This window comes from Stegodyphus dumicola, chromosome 8, assembly GCF_044657685.1.
Source record: "Stegodyphus dumicola isolate Sdum_Otavi_A_Nest chromosome 8, ASM4465768v1".
In the NCBI taxonomy this organism is placed as follows: domain Eukaryota; kingdom Metazoa; phylum Arthropoda; class Arachnida; order Araneae; family Eresidae; genus Stegodyphus; species Stegodyphus dumicola.
The window spans coordinates 155,174,192-155,197,437 of NC_140775.1; the positions used below are offsets into that span (position 1 = coordinate 155,174,192).

The 23,246-nt window shown below is 32.1% G+C and overlaps 1 protein-coding gene across 1 annotated transcript in view; it reads right to left on the reverse strand.

The window, feature by feature from the left end:
- Positions 1 to 23,246, reverse strand: part of LOC118187761 (dual oxidase-like) — a 280,493-nt gene that overhangs the window by 61,507 nt on the left and 195,740 nt on the right. Inside the window, exons 3-6 of the mRNA XM_085822620.1 lie at positions 17,402 to 17,563; positions 16,335 to 16,522; positions 9,194 to 9,398; positions 3,969 to 4,135 (exon numbers count right to left, since the gene is read on the reverse strand). Coding sequence (XP_085678746.1) covers positions 3,969 to 4,135; positions 9,194 to 9,398; positions 16,335 to 16,522; positions 17,402 to 17,563 — 722 coding nt within the window. The remainder of the gene's footprint in view (positions 1 to 3,968; positions 4,136 to 9,193; positions 9,399 to 16,334; positions 16,523 to 17,401; positions 17,564 to 23,246) is intronic.

Consider the following 23,246-nt stretch of genomic DNA (forward strand, 5'->3'; position numbering starts at 1 on the left):
AAAATCATTTTAAAGAATGTTTGCTTAAAAAGGGTCTTGCAACAATAAGAGGAAAATAACTAAGAGATAAGTGTGCTGTTGTTAATATTTTGAAGCTATGTGAGATATGTCATTAAGTATATTTCTTGCATTTTGCAACTAAATGAACTATCCGGAAAAATCTCTCAGTGCTAAATTTGGTGAATTCCCAATTCTTATGTCTCTTTATTTTTGGCATTAAAATATCTGTAACTTACTCGTCCCATTTTTTGAATTATGCGACTTTAACTTACCTTAGTTACGCCCTGACATCATTAATCATCTACGCGGCTATTTCTGAGAGCTCTTGCCTTCACAGAGGATATAAGATCTTTAATTTATTCAGTGCACTGCGTTTGAGGTTAACAAAATAAGCGATTTAAAAAATCGCTCGTACTTTTTAATATTTTCTTTTCTTTATTTATTTTTATCTTTAAAATTGTTATGAGTTTGTTATGTTATTGTTATGAGTTTGTTATGTTATTGTTATGAGTTTGTTATGTCTTTAAATCGTTATGTTATTGTTTTATCTTTAAATTTATTATATCTTTAAAATATTTATGAGTGTAAAAATGAGTTACTTTATATGTGTTTCTTAATATTAGTAAAGATGAGTATTTATATATTGGTAAAGATTTGTATAAATATATTAGTGAAGAAGTATTTACAAATAAATATAAATATTTTTGAAGTATTTACAAATGTTAGTATAAATATTAGTAAAGAAGTATTTACAAATATTAGAATAAATGTTAGTAAAGAAGTATTTACAAATTAGTAAAGAAGTATTTATAAATAATAATAAGCGGCCTTCAACCACTTGGCTTCCTCGAAAGATTTTTCATCACTCGAACCCTAATATCGCTTCCTTTTTAAGCGAAGGCTTCACACGTAACCAAAATATTGAGTGCTATAAATAACAAGAAACCACTGCACAGAAGTTACTGTTCAAATGAAAAAATATTTTTATTGCCACTGAGAAATATCAAAATATTATCAAGAAACATAATGGCAGCACTAATAAACGATATGCTGTTGCAATTTGAAAGATACATTAATGTTGTTACGTGATTTACAATGAATCATCAATACTCCGGGGTTATTATTTATTTATTTACTTATTAAAGTAATTAAAGACTTTTCGTAGCTGCATACTCAAGTACCGAAGATCGTATTCTTGTATGAATAGTGCATATATAAATCATGTTCTGTTGTTTCCGCGGGATCAAGCAAATAGTTGATACTGTTAATAAGAACTCCGCTTAGTTTTACCGACCCTTTTGTCTTGCAGTGTTAACTGACTTCGTTTATTGATAGGTACTGCGTTTTTAATGAAGGGATTAAAGCTATTTCTGCTTTCGCTCTGGATCTGAAATCATTGATCTCACTGTTCTGGAATGAAAGCTATTTCATGGTCACCGCCCATCATATCTACGTGTGAAGCGAAATGAAGTGACTTCTACAAGGACAAAGCACAGTGAAAAAAACCTACTCTGTGGCAGATGATATAATTGCGCTAGGCTTCCAAAATGTAGTTTTTTTTTCCCCTTCTGGTCTGTATTCCAGTTATTTGATCAATGTGTCTTTGGAAATTCCCTACCCATTTCAAGGTGGAACGGGTAATCAGTCCAATCAATATTAATGAAAGAACTAATTCAATGACTAGTTGTTTATGCTGCTTTTTTTTTGGAAGAGGATGAAGGAATGTTGCTGGTGATAAAACTTGCCATTTTTATCTTTTGATAAATAAAACACAAGGATAAGCTTATTTGATCAAAATTTGTGCGATTATGATAAGGTAATTTGTGAAGAAAGAATAGATGAATGAAAGTTAAAATTGAATTCATTGTTTAGCATAATTTCAAGTTAAAATCTGTTGAAAAACGAAGCCTGCACGTTTTGCGTACTCTATTTACGTATACTCTTATAATGCAAATATATGTATTTATTATACCAAAATTAGTGGCATAACTCAATAATAAGACTGTAAATTTTAAAGTTTAACTAAAGTATTGAAAAAACGTTAATATATTTTAAACAATAAACAACAGCCTGTACTCTAATCTAAAATTTCGCCGCGTTATTACTGCAAAAAAATTCGAGTACTGCATCAAAATGCATAGCATTTGTGAAGAACTTTCTAGGGGAAACTGATACCGACAACTCAAGGAAAACTGTAAAAATCCATAAGCAGATCGATAACTTTGGTGAATTTCGTTTGTAAACCAGTTAAATTATAATTCAATAAAAATTAATCACCTACGAATCTCAGACTGGATTTTATTGTCAAAGTATTGAGCCGAAATCTGTTCTGAATTAGATCTATTGTAATTCTTTACATCAAGATGTATTTAGATCTATAGTACAAAAGTCAGATCATAATATAGAATTATTAGATTTTTTTTCGTAGGCAGGAATCTTGAAAATTATCAGACATGCTATTGCCGGGAATCCACATAGAGATCTTTAAATTTCTAGCAAGGTGTCCTAACTACTACATTACAAAGACATACGGAAGAATTCTTTCAATTCATTGCAAATCTACTTCTATAGTTGAAATTGCAAGACATTGATCTTTGCAATATTTGTTTCTGTCTATCCATTTAGCTAATAAACTGCAAGTTCTTTTATAACTTTATTTCTCATGTATCTATGCTATCAAGTTTTCCTTTCCTATCACAGGACAATTTTTTTATGTGGTAATTTCGCTAAGTTAGATTTTTTAACATTTAGTTTAACGTTAAGTTAACGTTAATTTAGCATTTAGTTTAAAGTTAACCTTAACTTAATGTTTAGTTTAAAGTTAAGTTAACGTTAATTTAACTTTTAGTTTAACGTAACGTTAAATCTTTGGTAACTTATCCGTAATTTTGGTCACATCAAACTGACTTTATTTTAAAACCCAGACAAGATGTTAAAAAATTTATATCAAATAACAGATTTTGGAACCGCATTTTATAGAATGTGCTTTTTACATTAGCTGGTAAAATTAAAGCTGGGTAAACACATGGATAGTGAGTTCTCAAGAGTTCTCATGGGGATATATATAGATCGAATAATTTCATATAAACTTACTACTTTGAAATATTGTTTAAAGGCAGAAACTACTATGCACATCGAAAGCCTCAAAACTATGTAGAAATATAAATGGGTATAATATAAGGTATTTCTCCCACATTCCTAGCATGCCTTCGTGGTGTGGTGGTCTGCATGCTGGGTGCGTATTCCAGAGGTCCGTGGTTTCCTTCCCGGCGAATGCGTTGCTCATTTTTCATCTTTCCTGCTTTCAAAAATTACCTAATGTGTCTGCAATAGTACTGAAGAAAAGTAGCCAGAAGGACCCCAATTTAAAAAGGAGTTAAATTTTTTAAAGAAAGTTATTAAAATTGATGATATTAATTCCAGTCTAGTCCTTGAATGCTTTCGACATACTGCTACTTAAGTCTTTCACTTTTCACGGTTACTTTCCTTGTTATATGGAGTTACGTTCGCGTTCGCTTTCACCATCCCGCTAATTTCTGTATAAAAAAAAGATGGTCGCTCCTCCTATTTTTCAAAACATTTTATACTTCTAAAGAAGAGGAAACTGTGTCTAATCGCCCTCCAAATCGTAGAGCTCAGTTCAAAAGTTATGACAAATTAAGACAGCATTTTTTGCGTGATTTAAAATTTTATATTATCGCGTTTCTTTCCAATTTATCTTGAGTTTATATTCATTTCATCGAACACAATTATAGTTATTAGGTTCATCTTTATTTGTTTTACTTCTATCTGTATCCATTTATATTTGTATCGTGCTACTATGAACTATAGTTTATACTATAAATTATACTTTATAGTAGTAATTTCTAATCACACGCTATGTAAATTTGCGAGGTAAAAATGCTACTGGTATTAAATGTGATGCGCAATTCTACGCACATTTAGGTATAAATAAAAATTCACCATACCTGAAGACTGGCAATGACCCATCGTCTGGCTCTCTGGAAAATATCTTCATCGGACCAATCCGGATGCTGAGCTTGAACACGCTCAGCCATCACATTATGCCACTTGTAGAAAAGAACCCCTAGTGATAGAAGAGCTGGATTCTGGTTGATTCTGGGATCGCCCAAAACTGAGAGAAAGAAATACACAAGTTTAAATTAATACCACAAAATAAAAAAATTCTTGTTTAGTAGTCTGTTACAATACACTCAGAAATTTTTTTTATCTTACTTTACCATACCAGCTAAAGATCGAATGGGGAAAGCCTACCTAAACTAAAAGAATTCTAAATATTTTAGCATTTCCTCCCTCCCCATTTCAGTTTTATTTCAACTCTCAGCAATAATAATTTCTTTCTAGAATCGTGTTCATCAGCAAAACAAAATACACTGCAATGCATAATATTATTTTGATCTTTCGGCGGTTGTGAGATTAAGCAAGCCTTTCTTCCCAAGTACACGCGATATCTATCAATCGTAAATTTGTAATGCGAATTGTGGTCGTTTGCGTCCAGTGCGATGCGTAACTGGAATGCAAGTTGAACTTGCTGATGACGATCTAAAGGTTAAGCGTTGTTAGAACTCAAATGAAATGCAACAATACTGTATGAATCATATACTTGTCAAAACGATTGCATTATAATTTAAATGCTTCAGTACTAAAATGACAGTAATGATATACATATTTCATCCTTTTATGCTGTTCATTGATTTAAAAACTATCGGATTAAATTACCCACAGAAATCTCAGATTTTAAAAGGACCAATGTCATTATGTAATTGTTACATCAACAGAATATATGCTACTAGCTTATAAGTTCTAAAAAGCGTTTTCAGGAAAACTGATATTTCTTGAAGTTTCTCTAAAGTAACATTGCATTCTTCTATACAAAATTTATTTTGAAAATAGCATCTCTTTGAGAGAAGATTTGCCCGTTTCATTACTAAGATGATAAGTTGAAGCATGTTATTTATTCTAACAAGAGCTTTCCTGCTATAGTAGTTTAAAGACCCAATTCCGTGTCGAAGAAACATTTTAATGTTTGGATTTAAATGTCACGACAGAATTTGAAAATGTATTTAGTTTAGAGTTTATTATCAGATTAGGAAATACTGAAAAGAAATGAAGTTTTGTGCAAAATAGAACTGAACAACTGTGTATAAAAATGCGAAATCTAAAACAATTACGTTCAATCAATATTAGATTCGGATTAATTTTAAAGAAGTTGTTTATGCACTTAGAAACAATCTTTAACAGGCTTCTTTCCTCCAAGGAAAGAAATTATTCTATCGAATCGCTATAATTTGAAGGTAACAATGATAATGCACAGCACATCATACTGGCAATAATGATTCTGGCAATGAAATTCCAAATGTATTAACAAAATAAATTTACGACGAGCAATCAAATGAAGGATGACACATTTAAAGGATGACAAGGATTCAAGGATGACACATTTAAATCTAAATGAATTATTTAAATAATACCAAGAAACTAATTAATTAAGAGAGCATTTTGGGCCCAATTTCAACAAGGAAATTCAGTGACATACAATAATTTTCAGAACTGCTTTTATGTTGTTTCAAGAAGATTGTACTAAATTATTTCATAGAAAACAAACCTACATTTGAAACAATTATTTCCTGTATTAGTACTGAAGCGCAAGAAAATTGGGACTAGTTTAACATTAAAAGCTTTCATTACTAAATGCTTATTTCATTTTCTGCTACAGAAACTGACTAAGCAAATCTTGCAACAGTTCTCGAAAAAAGATGCTTTGCTCTTTAACTTGTTCTAAACCAGCGGTCGCCAACCAGTGGTCCGTGATAACTTTTTGCTGGTCCGCAGAAAAATGGGGACATTATTTATATTTTTATGAAGATTCAGTTTAAAAAATGACGACTAACAAAATCTATTATAGAATATGGATTATACTTTTTTTAAATTTTAGCCACTGCGACATTTTAGCTACTTTTGCAGATACACCTAGCGACATTTGAAAGTGAGAGTTGGCATCCATGGATATGCTGCTGTTATTAATATTAGCGCGAACTGGAATTCTCTTTCCTTTTGAATTACACACATATGCTATTGTAGTCGTTAATAACACAGTTTTACTCTGCGTCAATAGGCAACTTGATGGATTTTTATGAGAACCAACTGCATTCTTGTTTATCCATCACTGGAAGTTTCCGTTTTTGTTTTGTCTAACTGTTGATAGATGGTGCCATTGCTGAGTAAGCGATGATTTATTATTATGTTTACAATAATTCAAAATTGGGGGCATAATTGATATTGCTTTGTGTTTGCCGATTTGTTCTTGGTTTTCGTGAAGTTCCTTTTCAGAGATAAGAAACATGTGTAGTTTGCTGATTATTATATCGTATAAATGTATTTACCTTTTTTTAATTCATATTAGTGGTTCGCCAAATATAATATTATATATATAGTGGTCCGTGAAGTTCTAAGGGTTCGACCGCTGTTCTAAACTGTCTAGAAATGCACTGAGAATTCGTTCTACAATAAAGCCAATCTTATATTGTATTTTCCTAATTAAAAAAATGGTTATTGTTTTTTTAGATTACAGAATAAGGCAAATGATACACAAAACGCAATAAAATTGATTATTAACTTGCAAAGGCAACCAATTTCTCTTCGTAATTGCAACAATGCGTCTTCCAAGTCAGAATTTCTATTTAAACATGTGCTTGAGAGTAAATTGCTGTCATTGACTCAATAAAAGCGTGATCAACGTGTTCAGAAAAACATATGAGTTTGTAATTAATAGCTCCGTCTAACAACTGATGTCATCATCACTCGACCTCTAATAAACTCCTTGCTAAGCCAGTTAGTGCTCCAGCAAACCTTTTGGAAAGGCGTTGGAAGTCAAGTAAATAATCTGTCAAATCGAGCATTTGCAACAGTAATTAATGCTTAGGTTCCCAAGGTTGATAGCAATATTGGTGTCATTCATCAAAAACTTGAAAGGGGTAGATTTTGTTTGTCCGCACTTGAATACGAGCATGATGTTCAAGATGAGCACGAGAATCTTCTTGAAAGGTGAATTAATTCACACAATACGTTTTGCCTTGTGCAGTGTAAATGAATCTCCAGAAAGCGGGAAATTCTTTATTGGTTTTTAAGCGCTCTTTTCCTTTCATGAAGGCTGTTCGATGGGTTAATTAATTTCCAAAGATGAAGAAATACAAAGCGGTTATACCAGAATATCTAAACGGTTGTTATTAGCATCATGGAGAAATTTCCCAATTATTATTATTTTAACATACGCACTTACTTCTTGATGTTCGAAAAAAATATATACAAGCTGATGAATGTTTAATGCTTGAACACAATATAGCCCAAGTTATTTTCGACATAAATAGGATGAAATGCTGGCTGGGTTAGACAACCAGATATGTCGGATAATAGAGTATGGCAGAAAGAATAATTATTAAAATAAAGTTGCTGAACAAATGAATATTTTATTACAAACTTAGAGCAATAAAAGACAAATAAAATTATTAATCAATAAAATCGCTACGTAATATTATTATTTTTATGCCTTAAAAATGAAAGCAAATTCGTTGAAAGAAGTATGGTCATTATGATGAGTAGCGCATAGCATAAAAATACTTAGCATAATAGGAAAAAAATACAAAATTATCAGTGTTAAAGGAAATTAAAATCAATAAGTTATTTTATGTTTGTTTATTTTACAAAATGCTACTTAACTTGGTTTATTTTTCTATATTATTACTTTTATTAATGACATAAGTATTAATTTCTAGTATGACTTCTGCTTTTATGGTGTGTTTTATAAAATGAAATGACGAATAACCGAACCCTGGAGAAGAGAGACTATACTGTAATTCTACATTTTTTTTTTTACTACAACGTACAAAACCATCTCAGCAAATCATTTTTCTAATGAACTTGATATTTTCTTTCCTAAATCCTTAAAAATAAATAGAATTGCAACACTTTTTAAAATCTATGATATTTTTATTTGTTAAATTTAAATTCAATATTTTAAACATATTCACCCAAATAAACAAAAACTTTTAATTTTAACAAGCAGTAGATGAAACACGTTTGCAATTTATTTTCCAGCTAACACATTTTAAATGTATAATTAAAAGCATAATTAAACTGTAACGCCAGAAATTGAATTGCAGTATTTAATTTATCCCAACAAGGCAACAAACTTTATCAGAATCGAAACGCCGTCAAATGTCAAGCTATAGCAAGAAATAAAGACATTTATAATCATTTACATACAAATATATGTATTTTCATTTATGCATCGAAAAAAATGAAAAAACTAAGAGAAAAAACACTAAAATTATTAATTTTTACTCTCAAGTTTTGAACCACATGGAAAATTTACTCTGAAAAATTAGAAAAGTTTTCATGATTTGTTTATTTTTAGTTTAAATTAAAGTAAGTTATTGAATAATTAATTAAACTTGTTGGAATTATTTGAAAGAACTGTCAGCATAAGAATTTAATATTTAGCTGTCAAGATATATTAATTACAAACTGTAACAAACAAAAATGTCTTAAAGCTACCAAACTCCAGATTTCAGATAGAAAATAAATATGAATTTGATTTTTTTTCTTTTGAGATATTTTTATCATTGTTTATATATGTTCTGTTATATATTTAGCAAGCGAAATTTTAAATTTACTTGAAATATTTTTTAGTTTATCAATAAACTTTTACATTTTGTTAAAAATAAATTTAAAAACATCTGACCCATCAGCTGTTTTCAGATCGAGCATTCCGCTCTGAAGTCTGAGACCACTGGTTTAAACCTTTTTCTGTGCACATTTATTTTTATAAGATGAGGCGATAAATCTCCGACTGTCGTACACGGAACTGAGATTAGTTGAGTGAGTGAATGGTTGGTTCTCTACGAAATGACAGCGCCATTGTATTTTTTTCTTCCCTTCTCCCCATAAAAGAATAATTCTCTTTTTAATGTCCGAAGATTTAATATAGATCCTTAAGCCACATTTTCTTGTTTAAACGTTTATCTTAAAAAAACTCATCAGCATGATAAGTCATTTTGAGCATTTCGATACAAACCTATGCTGCCATTTCATTATGAATGATTTAATTCAACAGTATTGAGGCATTATTATTCGCTTATTTCCATACAATATAAAGAAATTCTTTGAAACTTACGATACATCCTTTCAGGATTCAGCATGCCCAGGTACTTAGCTGGAGGATAATTGATGAGAGGCACACGATCGTGGTTCTTTGGAGGGAATTTGCCTCCAGGGGCTGTTCTGAAGGTCCCATTCTCGAATGTTCTCATGCTATTTACCCAGGCTTCACTGGTGCTATATACGAAACTGCCATCGATCCAACTAGTCATCTGGTTTAGCTGCAAAAGAAAGGAACTTTACAGATATGCTCATAATAAGTAAAAGACTGAGAATATGCTTAGGTTTGTATGAAGTCGTAAGTCAATGAAAGCTTTGAAGTATTAAAGGATGTGGCAACAATTAGAAGTATTTAAGCGTAGTAATTCAAATGGTTTTGGTAAATCTAATAGAAGTACACTTGATAAGTTGTGGCTGTAGTTGTGCTTTCATCTTGTTAATAATGTATATTTGATGTTAAATTATAATGATGAAAATTTTGCATTTTGGAGGATTTTCGCCACAAACATTTATATAGCATTTTGCTAGTAAAACTTCTTTTTATTTGTATTCCATGACAACTGCTTTTTTTAAAAGTCTCAAATGGTTTTCTAGCGCTCAAACGATAAATTACTTTTGTGTAAAATCGTAATCGTATATTTTAGTCGTAGAACACGACTTAATTTCCAATATACCTAAAAATGCATGAATTATAGTTATGTATAAATGAGTAGTATGAATAGATATGAGTAGGATATGCATGAATTATAATTCCGAATCATAAATAAGCATAACTATTTTATAAACTTCTTTTACATTTTGTATATATGTGTGCCCAGATACATATGTTATATGTGTTTTACACGTAATAAAAAGTATAAATATAAGAATATAAGGATGTATAGGTAAATTCAGTGAGAAATTCTCCACTCTAAACATGCATCTGTTGCATAGTTAAGTTTTTTTCTTGTAGTTGGTTTGAGTTTGTCTTTTAGTTTAGAAGCTAATTTCTGATTTTTTATTTAGTTTATATTTAAAATACTATTTAAGAAAGGACGAGAAAAGCTTGGAAAGACAGAGTACGTTCACTGTCTTGAAGAAAATGAAATGAAATTTTGGTATAAATTTTCACAATTCTGAAAATATGCAAGCCTACAGTAACCTAAAAAATGGTGAAAAAGAGAGAAAATAAATGAAAATCATACACAGGTTTTTCTACCAGCTTCAAGTCAATGGAAATTGAAACGCATTCAAAAAAGGGGTCAAATATTTGAAAGAAAGAGTTGATTATGATTTCTGTATTTCCAAGTTCAGGAGAAGCTGTGAACTGTCATTAGCAAACAAATTAATAAACATAGTTTTTTTCTTTTTTTCATCTCGAAGTTCAAAGCCCTTTTCTACATCAGAACCGGATTTCAAATGAGTACGAATTCCTATGCATTTTCACTTTTTTAGAATCGAGTTAACATTTAGCCTAAAGACACTCGATTATCTCGAAGTCGCACAATAATGAAGCATTTGTATTCTACTAACCTTTTCATGGCTTTTGTAATTTATCGGAATTCCCTTGCTGCATTACAGCTTCATTGCATTAGTGTTGTTGAGTTGCTGGCAGAATATGGAATGTAAGTACCATAAACATAAACCACAAGCAAAGGTATCTGAGGTATTTGAAAGAAACAGCAAAAGAAGTTACTCGGAGTTATAACTTCCAACTGCATGTGGTATTGTGCCAGCACTTTAAAGCATTCGGATATGCATAATGCGATTGCTAATAAATTAATAAAAGAGTAATAGCTTGAAGCACATTCCATCCTCTGTATTTTCAGCACAAGAAAGATAACAGATTAATTGGCAAGCTAATGTCTACGAGTTCTATCCTAGGTGCAACTCTAAAGAGGGCACCATTTTGATATGTATAAAAAAATTACTTTTTTTTTAGGAAGCGGTGGTCATTTTATTATGGACTCACTTAATAGGCAGCCACCGTTACCTCCTAGGAAGGGACAGCCAACATACATACACGCGTTCTCCGGGATTCGAACCCGGGTCTTTGGTACCGTAGCAGCCTTCCCTAATCATTATATCGTCTGGGTGGCCAAAGAATTACATTACTTAATAGATAATTTGTTATACATTCCTATTGTTTTTTCCTCCTCCAATTTATAGCTTGAAATGCTGTAAAGGAACTGTAGATATTTTCCTACTCTTATAGTAGTATCTGCACTGAATAAGAGAGTTACATAGTTATAGCTGCTTAGTCATGCCTGCATAGTTTATATAGACAGTGAAAATCATACAATTGTTTACATAAAAATGTACTATCTCGCAGAAAGAAGCTTGTTCTAAAAATACCTATACATTTTATGTTTCAAAAACAATTTTTTAAACATTTTCTGGGTACAGTTTAACAATGATATCTATGATATATACACGTATATCCTCTCCGATTAATCACAAAAATCTTCATTTACATTTTTATATTGCATGTAAATACTACTACTTCGAATTCAGAAAAACTTAAATTTTCATAATGATTATACACACGAACATACACTGTGTACACTCACAAACGTACATTGTGTACACATAAAATATGAACACTGTGTAATATATAAAATATGAAAAAAAGCTGTTAATTTTAATTTAGCAATACTCCTTTTTATTCCTCATTTTAATTTGGCTATCTCCTTTTTCTGGTCTAAAAATAGAAATTAAGACGTTTCGTGCTTTCTTATGTCATCTTATGAATCCTAAAATACGCTCAGCTCTTGTTCAATCATCGTTCAAAATTTAACTAAAGAAATCAACTTTTAAAAAGCATGCCTCTGCTGAAATACGCACTCACTTGCCTGCTTTCCTCTCGCTGTGCTAAAGTGTACTGCTTATTTCTCCGCTTCGTCCACTGTCCCGAGTTGTGAATAAAATTGTGGAAGTGCTTCCCGGACCCATAAATGATGATGTGTGAGTCTATTTATGTCTATCAACGCTTGCTCTGTCATGAAACTAAAACTATTTTGAATCAACGGCCAAATATGGACGCTTTTCTTCTCCGTTATGTTATCTCAGGTATACAGGCAGCTGCTTTTTTAACCTCAAGATATCTACAGAATTATATATATATATATATATATGTGTGTGTGTGTGTGTGTTTGTGTATATATATATTTATCATATATGTGTATATATATACTTCTTAATATATGTGTGTATATATATGTATATGTAAGATATAACAAAATATGACAGCTGTTTCAAAAAATAATTGGCGACCTCAAAATTAACATTCTAAATTTGGTGATCTGCCCCTAAATTAATCTCTTCTTACAGGTTCCAGATTATTCTAATTTACGTAACGTTTTAATGCAGTTACCTCTTGTTCAATCAAATTAATTGTAAACCAAAACTCTGAACTGAAACGTTTCCGCTTCCCAACCTTCTTCCTCTGAAGTGCTGTGACACTCTTCCCTTTTCCGCATAAGCTTTCCTGCCGGCAAGACGCTTTTCATGTATGCATGCTTAAGATGACGTCGTACTTCAAATTGGAACTTACTGTATTCATATATAACTAGGAAACATCTTATCTGCAAAAGGATGGTTTGATATACGTAAAAAAAATAAAGATTGGGATTTTTCAAGATCCGTTGTGCTAACTTGCGTCATCATGCTTTTCCACTCTTCCATCTTCAAGCCACTACGGTCTTCTCGGTCATCAAAGCAGTTATCGTAAGCTGTTAAAGTTCCAGCGCCTTCATCTACACATTTTAAAATCAATTCATATATATACACATATTAAGAAATAAAGTCTGTTTCCTATCTAAGATATCTAAGCTACGTTCTTTTCTCAAGATAGTGATTCGTGATTTTCTAAATGGCAAAAAATATTTACATTTCGAATTCGTGTCATTAAAATATTTTTTTTTATTTTCCTTTTTCCCTGGTGTTGCTTGCACAAATATGGCTCTGTTTAATTGGAAAAACCAGTTAATTCATTATTCCGCTCCATGCTTATAAAGTGATATCATGTGTAGATTTATTATGGAAAAAAAAGGTTGCAGTTCTTAAAGGACAGAAAGGACAACAAAAACCACTCAGCGACATTTCCGGTGATGTCATACCGAAGGGACCATGGACCTTATAAGAAATAGACTAACCCAGTGGGCGGGGCGCGCGTCACCGACATGTTCGCAAGAAAGAGTAGGGACGATCTGGTTTACTTTAACATTGAAACCTATGGCGTTTGTTCACATAGCTGTTTTTAATTATTAAATGTAATACATAAAAATTGCAAGAGAAAATTGCTTGTTTGAAATTTTCTATTAGTTCAGATTTAAAATATTATTTTCTAAAAGAAGTAGTTACAAATTGCCTTACAGCATAGGAAAAGCTAAAATAATATCCAGCCCTGAAAGCATGCAATAGCTTTATAATTATTTGGAACGCTAATTATGCTTGATAAATATGATAAATTTTTAAAAATCAATCTCAGTTCAAAAGTAAAAATATGGAGAAATTCTGATTTGTGAAATAGGGCGCTATAACCAGAATTTTCTTAACAATTATACTCGCTGCAATACGCAACCACTGTTAAATTTCTGCAAGTCGTCCCTACTCCTCCGGATTTGATCAAGGTGACAGCCGGGAACGCGTCAGACAAGGGAGAAAACCCGTTTGGGTTGGTCTGTTTCTTATAAGGCCTATGGAAGGGACGCGGCTTGTGGTTCTGAAATCACATTGTGAAATTGCTGCAATTATTATTTAAAATATACTACTATTTAAATATTATATACTACTATTTAAAATGTTAAAAATTATAGCTTCTTTGTTGTAATATTTAGGACAATCTGGATTACATTTTCACGGCTGTCCTGTAACCAAATCTTACGTTGTATTCTTTAGAGCACGGATATTCAACCTGAGGGGGTTATTTAAGCCGATTTAATGGTGGATGGTAGAGGCTTTTGTCTATCCCCATGAAGTCCACTCTCCTGTGCACAGCTCTCTCCTGTTCCCATATATTTATAAGGCTTTGCCACGTCTCTTAGGTGTTGTTCTGTGGCTCTATTGTGCATAATGGGATTATCCCATCTTTTGACAAACCGTGAGGTTAGGAGAAATTTTTCCGAGAAATTAACTTTTCTTTCACGAAATAATTTCTTTCAATAATTTGAAGCATGTCATCGCTGCATCTCGGTTTACATTTTACTGATCGATTGAACTGGCAGGATTTTTTATTGAAAACCCTCTATTTTGAACTCCTTTTTATGATACCAGAAGTTAGATAATAACTTCTACAACATTTAATGAATGGCGTACTATGTTAATAACACCTAAAATATTTAAAAATAGACATATCAAGCAATACATCCTTCTAAATGCACTATATGATATAGAAGCCGTTTTTATATATGCATACAAATTATACACTATGCACTAATAAAGCAAATTATGCACTAATAATGAAAACGATTTCTTTTAGATTTTTATTTACGTTTTTAACCATACAAATAAGTTGCGCATGTTTACATACACTGTATTTAATTTACTATGACGTAATACAATACTGTGATTATTTCTTTGAATGCAGGATTTCTATGCAAGTATTTTGTGAATTTAATATTCATGCTTGATTACCTGGAATGTTCAAAAAAGAAAGAATAATAAATTTGTATTTTGAAAATTTACCTACAAAACCAGTATTTAGAGAAACTGATTTTAAATTTTTCGATGACATTGTGGATAACGTGTAATGTTTTATTCAAACAATAGCTCGAGCTTTTTGCAACTACCAACCATCTACATGGCGATATGTATCGAATCTGTATGCAGAAGGTTAAACTTTGAAGGATTGTTCTTATCATAAAGACAACAGTTAGACCGTGAAAAGTCTTCGCTTTTCCTACAAAATACCTAAAACTGTGAAATGAAACATTAAACATTCTGTTTCGTTAAAAATAATGATTTACACTTATTAGTTTTTATTCCACATGAAAAATTGGGCGCTGCTTTCGTCGTTAAATTTTGCCATTTGAAATCTCGTTCTTTGACATTTAAGTAAAGCATGATGAAAGGACATTTCAATATTTTTGAATTTAACTTTTAACTCGTCTCTGAAGAAAATTATTACAGTTTTGGAAAAGAAGAAAAAGGTTTGCATCAACCTATTTTTTTTTGTACGTATATAAGACTAAAGACAAATTTGGAAAGATCTTTCAGAAGGCATTAGGTTTCATGCAGGAACGGGAAGTGCCCAATCCCGGCGAACCGGCTGGCTGAATGGGCGTTTTCGTGGTTTTCCCATGGGTAACGTGTATACCAGCAAGTTTCTCTTAAAAAGTCCTCCACAAAGGCATCTCACTTCTTGAGCAGACGCTCTCGAGTGCTTTGTCGTAATTAAATAAACCAACCAGAAGTGTCTATGTTTCTACATAAACTTAATGAATAATTAAGTCACCTAGGTGGTGGCCCATAGGATCCACATCTATTTGCATCCTCATACTGGATATGCAGATTTATATATCTTCAAGTTCTTTGAATATTCTTTTGCAGCTTTCTTGCCAGAGATCTTCCGTACTACATGTTACATTTGAATGAGACGGTTCCATTTGAATAATTCCATATCAACAAGGGGGTAATGTGTTTTATTTTGGAGCCTCTGGATATTGCATGGCACATAGCAATGCTTCGAGAAGTGTTTAACGTGCTTCAAAATGTCGTTACATACCATTATGTGATAATGCATTCTCGAAAGTTCAGGGGGAGGGGTCCTGCTGCAGAAATAAATCCTTTGTCATTCAGTACTACATAGCTGTTCCTGACACATCGCCTAACCATTTGCAAATGGACCTCAGTGGGTATTGTTTGTTCAACTACTGCAAATTGCTTTAAAGCGTCACATCTTGTGAAAATGTAGATGAAAAACTAGGACTTCCTAGTTGCGCTGTAATTCATACTTAATTACAAGAGATAAGCTCTTCAACTCAAACACTGAATACAACACGCAAACTATATGTCAGAGAATTGCTAATTCAGGTAAAATTTAACTTTAATTTGATTTTGGTCTTGTATACGTGGCAACGTATTTGTCTCAACAAAAATTTCGAGTTGATTTGCCCAGATAGAGTGACAAAATCATAAACATTTGCATTGAAAACTGAAGGACACATGGATGTTCTTACCTGTTCTCTAGGACTGTTGGGTGACTGTCCAGTCTTTGAGTCATAAAGTGCCCTGTGAAAGGGCATCATTTTGGTACCTTTGCATTCTTTGTCATACGCGTCATCACATTCCTGTACTTCTATCTTATGTACCTCAATGGGACATCCAGACTCACTAGCCATCAGGATTTCTGAAGCAGCTACTTGGCCTAAATAAGGATCGAAGGTAATCAACAAGAGAAGAAAATAAGAATAGATTTATATTAGAAGATACGGAAATTCATAAATGTATGTTTAGGGCTGAAAGCGGTTAAAAAACTCCTATCAAGTTGCGTACAAGGCCCGCTAGCGGCCGAGCGATCAGAGCCGCTAAACACAGATAGTTCGATTCGGGCTCGAGACCCTGCAAGCACGGGCTGGCTGCATGGGCGTTTTTGTGATTTTTCCCATGTATAAACAGGATACGAGCCAATTTTCCTTAAAATGTCCTCCACAGTGCATCTCTCCTTTACGTGAAGTACCTAATGACGAAGTATGTAATAAAGGGAAAAAAAGTTTTGTACTATATATAGAGCATATTTTGTAAAGTATTTTCCATTTTAAATATTGACATTCCTGAAGGGGATTATATTTCCAGGAAACTTGCACGGCTTCATGCCAAGAATAAAGAATTATGTGTTTTACTGCTACGTTGATTTTTTTTACTTGATTAAAACTATGTAATAATTATCTATTACCTCTTTAAAAGAAGTAAATTACTATTCAAGAGTTACACAAGACAATTCTGTTAAGCATTTCTCCTTTAAAAGTTGAAAACTGCAGGAGTAAATCAGCATTTTGCAGTCTGCTTTTTTCTCATATATTACACACACACTGCATGGAGAAACATGGTACTCAGTGAGCACGTATCCTTCACCACAGATTTTTCATATTTTCCATCATCATTTAATTCAATGATTATGCAAGCGCTAACAATTTATTATTGTACATTTTCTAATATATACAATTACAAACGTATGTTACGTTGCATTAATAAAACTAGATATAGTTCTTTTATGGAGAATACAAGAAATAGGCAAATACCTTACCGAAAAACGTGAAGAGCACTGTGAGGTTTCTGACAGAAGAAAGGCCATCTGCACCTTTCATAAGAGCTTGACTGAGCGCTCGTGCACTGGGCCTGTCCATACCGGCCATCTGGTAAACACCATCTGCGTAAGATGGCGGTGCTTTTCTTGTTAACTGGCTATCTATATATGAAAAGAGAAAAAAAGAATACATTTTTACTTTTGGATATTTGAAACCACTTTCTGTATTTTTCCGAACAATAAACGCCCTTTTTTTTCTAATGTCCGAATTGTGTGACAACAATATTTTATCCCGCTTAGCCTTCACCCTCTCATAACTGCAATTTGACATCCGCCTTTAGCAGTGGTACAGCAGTGACCATATGCGGAGTATTGAAATCCAGATTATAGAAAACTGTTGCATTTGCAGTACGTAATAATGCAGTTTAGTACTTTTTTCTGCAGTTAATTCTACCTTTTAAAATTGAAAATACGTACCTACTTAGTAAATTTTTATGGATTATTATATACATTTGCAACTTTTATCTTTTAAAACTCTTGGTGATTTTTAAGTTGTTTCATTAACATTCTTTAAACTTTCCTTCTCAATAACGCTTCTAGCTTAAGTCTCTAACAGCCTAATACCAAGACTTTAAAAAATATTTTTATAGGGTCTACTGCGTTGATTAATTAAAAAAGCAGAATTTGCAAAATGAGTAAATAATAATATAATTTTTGATTAATAGTTTATAGAAAATATTTTTTGTATAAACTTCTGATTAAAAGCTTCGAACAATTGATCTTAGCATTGAAAACATATATGATCCAATTTACTGAAACGCCGAAACGAAGAGTAATTTTTCTCTTATTTTTATTAAGCTCTATAAAAGCTTAAGAACATTTAACGCATTAAAATACATTCATGCTTCATAACTTACTTAATAACTGAAAAATGCATATTTTCTGTTATATTAATACATTATATTAATGATTTTTCAGCAATCAAAGAGATATTTGGTTAGTCTTACCATTATTCAACATATCTGTTTGTTTATTATGCGAAATGAATTCTTTAGTTGAATGTTAATAATATAGTTAAAGTTATTCTGCAATTTAAATACAAGTGGTTAAAATAGAAACCATTAATCCTAAGGCAAGTTAATTGATATCAGGTGAAGATTGGATCATTGCTGCTCTAAATCGTTCTCTGGAATCGAACAGCGTGCCCTTCCATGGCAGCCTCATAAATAAGTGAAATTTCATAATTCTAGTTCCATTCATTAGAGCAAAGCATAGAAAGCAGCAACAAGTACAGGTAAAAGTGAGCGAGACGCCAGAAATTCACCGTTGGTCGTAGATGTATAATCGTCTACATTAAAGTGTGCTCATACAATCAGTATTACCATGATTGGTAGAAATCACAGATTTGGATAACCAGGATCAATAATAAAATGTGCTATCATTCTTGTTTTTGTTAGAGATGGAAGCATTAATTTTACCTTATAATCTATAAATGGGCTAGCACATTCTTAACGTTTTTAAAGAAAATATTGCTGTATAAAGACCATTTCGAGAGTCCTTTCTAGCATTCGAGGTTTCATGTACATCTGGATATTGGGTAAAATTCCAGTTTTTATTAATATATTATAATCACATACTTTTGGTTTTCTTTGGATGAACCGAGAGCCGCAGAAAAATAAGTCAAGATTCGCGCGTTTCACATGCTAGCTCTAAAGGATTGCGGATGAATTCGAAATTAATCTCAAATATCTTTTATTTTGTAAACTGTAAATTGCGTATCACTCTGCATTGGTAAACTTCCAGAAAAAATGTAGACTTCTAAACCTGGATGAATCATTTTGAGCAACAATTAAAAACCAACTAAGACACTTCAACGAGTAATTGATTTTTTAACCCTTCATTTAATATAATCGTAATTAATGTAAGATGTCTTCCCTTTCGGGGAATTAAAAAAGAAAACCACAACATTTGCTAAAAAGCATTCATTTTGCATTCTAGGTTTACCAAAACAAAAGGTTTAGAAATAAAAGAACATGATGATATACTTGCCACTCTTCTCGAAGATTAAGCGACCTTGGAGAGGCGGAAGTTCTGAAATAATTTACTCTTGCAAGGGAGTAGTGGGATTTAATAGGAAAATCTATACACAGCCAATGCTCTCAGTCGCCTTTCATCTAATCCAGAATAGGGCTTAAGTAGTGATCAAGTAGAAGCTAGTAGAAATGTGTGTAGTTCCTAATTTTAGACATTACTTAATTATACTGTATTTTAAAATACAGATTTGTATTTTGAGCGAGCTGTTTACACTAATTTTAAATTTTAACTGAAATATTTATTTTTGTTCATGCAAATTTTAAATTAGATCAGATGAAATTCAGATATGTCTTAAGGTATTCCATGTCAGGTACTGGTTATTAAGATTTAAACTGAACAGAACAATAACAAAGTTAGCTATGTATATTTTTTGGTTCATATTGCAATTATGTTTTAATTGCTCATACTGTAGAACAGTACTTCCCGTTTTTTTCCGGCCATACATCACAAGCATAAATAATATCACAACACTCTGAAGAGAGTTTTTTTTATTAACATGGTTATTTTCTTCTGCTTCATTCTAGGGATACGATTCATAAGATCTTTTTACAAATATTTATGAATAAGCATTCCAGTTAGATCGTTTTAGATAAGTCCCCTTATGCAGCCTCAAGCACGAAATAACTGAAATAAAAGGATGAAAATACTTCTAACTATACATCGTCATTGACTGATCTTTGAGATTGTTTTTATATCGCATATATGAAATAAAATATCAGATTTGGCTGAACGATTCTGTAATTATGTACTTAAAACACTTATTTGATAAAATTATGATTTGAAAATATAATAATAAATAAGTAAAATTTTTCTTACAGAAAACAGTTACTGATTATACAAAAAACAATAATTTTAATGGACTGCTCAGACAGGAATGAGGTTAGTGACTGTGACTGTCGTACCGAAGGACTCGACATCGAATGCCAGAGAAGGCATGGATGTAAATTGTCTGTCTCTTCGTAGAAAACAATCGACGTAGAAGGTGGCCACCTCCATATTAAAGCCACCACAGCACCGCTTCCGGCTTCAGTAGTGGCTGCCCGCCATTGAAAAAAAAATAACTTAATTGCAAAAATAAATAAATATTATTATAAATATTGTAGAATCGGTACTTACTGTCTAGGAATATGATGTTCGTAAACTTACATCCGATGTGGCTGTCTAGGGGCTAATAAACTAGTCCGATTTATGTAAAACTTGAATATTTAATGAAACATGAATAGTTGCTACAAACTACAAAGTAATTACATACGTAGAAGGAAATAGATGAGATTATTTACAAACGAAGAGAAGGAATCGTATTTTATAAGCAAACATCTTTGAATCGCGTCATCGTCTTAATGGCGGAATCGTCTGACTTCTATTATCGGAAAAGTAAAAGATTTATTCTCACAGCTTGTCGCGTCATCTGATTATAATGAACGATGCCATCCCACAACTGCTCGTCCATCCTGATGGAATGCGGCCTCGCATTCTCGTAGCACCACCATCTCATCTAGGGATTTCTCTTCTTTTGTAATATTCATAATGCTTCTTCCTAGGCTCATACCGGCCTGAGCGCCCAAATCTGTAGAATCGGTACTTACTGTCTAGGAATATGATGTTCGTAAACTTACATCCGATGTGGCTGTCTAGGGGCTAATAAACTAGTCCGATTTATGTAAAACTTGAATATTTAATGAAACATGAATAGTTGCTACAAACTACAAAGTAATTACATACGTAGAAGGAAATAGATGAGATTATTTACAAACGAAGAGAAGGAATCATCTTTACATTCAAACATCTTTGAATCGCGTCATCGTCTTAATGGCGGAATCGTCTGACTTCTATTATCGGAAAAGTAAAAGATTTATTCTCACAGCTTGTCGCGTCATCTGATTATAATGAACGATGCCATCCCACAATATTTACATTTTTTGGGCCCTGGTAATACATATATTAATTCTTATTGCGATGAGATATGTGGGCTTGTTTCTGTAATACATTTTTTTATATTTATGTCTATGGGCGAAAAAGCTACACATAGTTCATTTCAAAGATAATTTATATAAGTTCTTAATAGTGGGCATAAAAGAATTTGTTCACAGATATATATTATTTCAAATGGAGAAATTTATAGCTTTTCTCCGAGGAATGCAAAGTACATTTTTGAAGTTACTCAAACTTTAGGTAATGGAAATCCTTAAATTCAACCTCAAGGATACGCGATCACTTTTTGAGTCTCATTAAGCCCTCATTTTTTCACACCCTGTGATATTTTTAGATGCAAATGAGATGAAATGTTTTTTCAAGTACCCACATAAGTTGATCTACAAGCTATTTTTTAAGATTCGAAATACAACATCAACTACATATTTCAAAGGAACCATTTTTCATCACAATTTTTAAAGCTGATTTTTTAATTTGAATACATTAATATTGTTTCATTCTCAAGTTTTGCTTTTTTAAAATTAATTTAGGTATTCAAATATGTAAACTAAACAGGTTATTTTTTGCAATCAGTAATTTTCTTCTAGCTTAGCTGAACCAGCTTAATAACATTTCTGATGTTAGCTCTGATGCCGAGGGTTCCCCTCAAAAATACTTTTAATTTTTCTTTCAACTTGCGAACACTGTAGGAAATGCAATCTCTCGACAATCAACGAACTTCAGTATGGGAAAACAAAGCTCTGATATCATTTCATCATATAAAATTGAAGAAAGATTGGATTGAAGTCGCCTACTTTTATCACATTCACCATACCTTTATAATGTTAATAAATGTAGACTTTAATTCTAGAGGTAAGGATCTAGACTTCAATTCTAGAGGATCTGGAGAATAAGCGAATTTTGCGCTATCAAGTAGTTGACAAAATTCCGCAAATCATCCAGTGTAATAGTGCCACAAACCTTCGTTTCGTAGAAAAATGGAACAAAATTTGATGTACCTGTATTAATACTTTGAAACTCAGGATAAAAAATAAAGAAAATTTCAATACGCATTTTTTAAAATCACTATCTGTTAACGATGAACAGAAATGATCATTTGGCAATTTGCTGAATTATTGAAGTGATAAGCGAATTATTTTGTTATTACAACCAAGAAAAGGGTACGATGTGACTTTGATACACTTCCAATGTTGTATATATAGTGTGTGTGAAATCCACTACAAAAATGAACCGATAAAAAAGGCTTTTTAAAGCCACCTAGCATGGTAATTTAAATAAAATTAATAAAGAGCATAGTTTAATTCATTCGCAAATAATGACCTATTGTCTTCATCCTTCTTCCCTGTTTTGTTAGACAATTTTGACGAATATGTAAATTATTTTAATATTTAAAGGTTTTTCGAACTTTTTAGTAATGCAAAAATGCTTGCTACATCTAAAATTGCTACAAATGTTTGTTTTATGGACAACAACGGCAGTTTAAGCTTCAGCGTCCAATCTTCCACGTGATTAATTCGCTTGTGTACCTTTTGTTGTTTCCAGAATTTTCTCCTTTTGTATGTTAAGCAGTTCCTTTTTGGAGAAGGTAAACAACAACATTCAGCGTAATATCTGTAAATTCTCCAGAGTAGTTTCGATGGTTTTACTATAGTAAGCATCTGTCTCGGCTGTCTAAATGCAAGTGCCAGCTGCCTAAGTGCCATTTGCACTTAGACAGCAGAGGAAAATAGTTTTATAGCTAAACCATCGAAACTAGACCTACAAAATTTACAAATATTATGCTGATTCTTGTTATTTGACTTCTCCAATAATTATTATT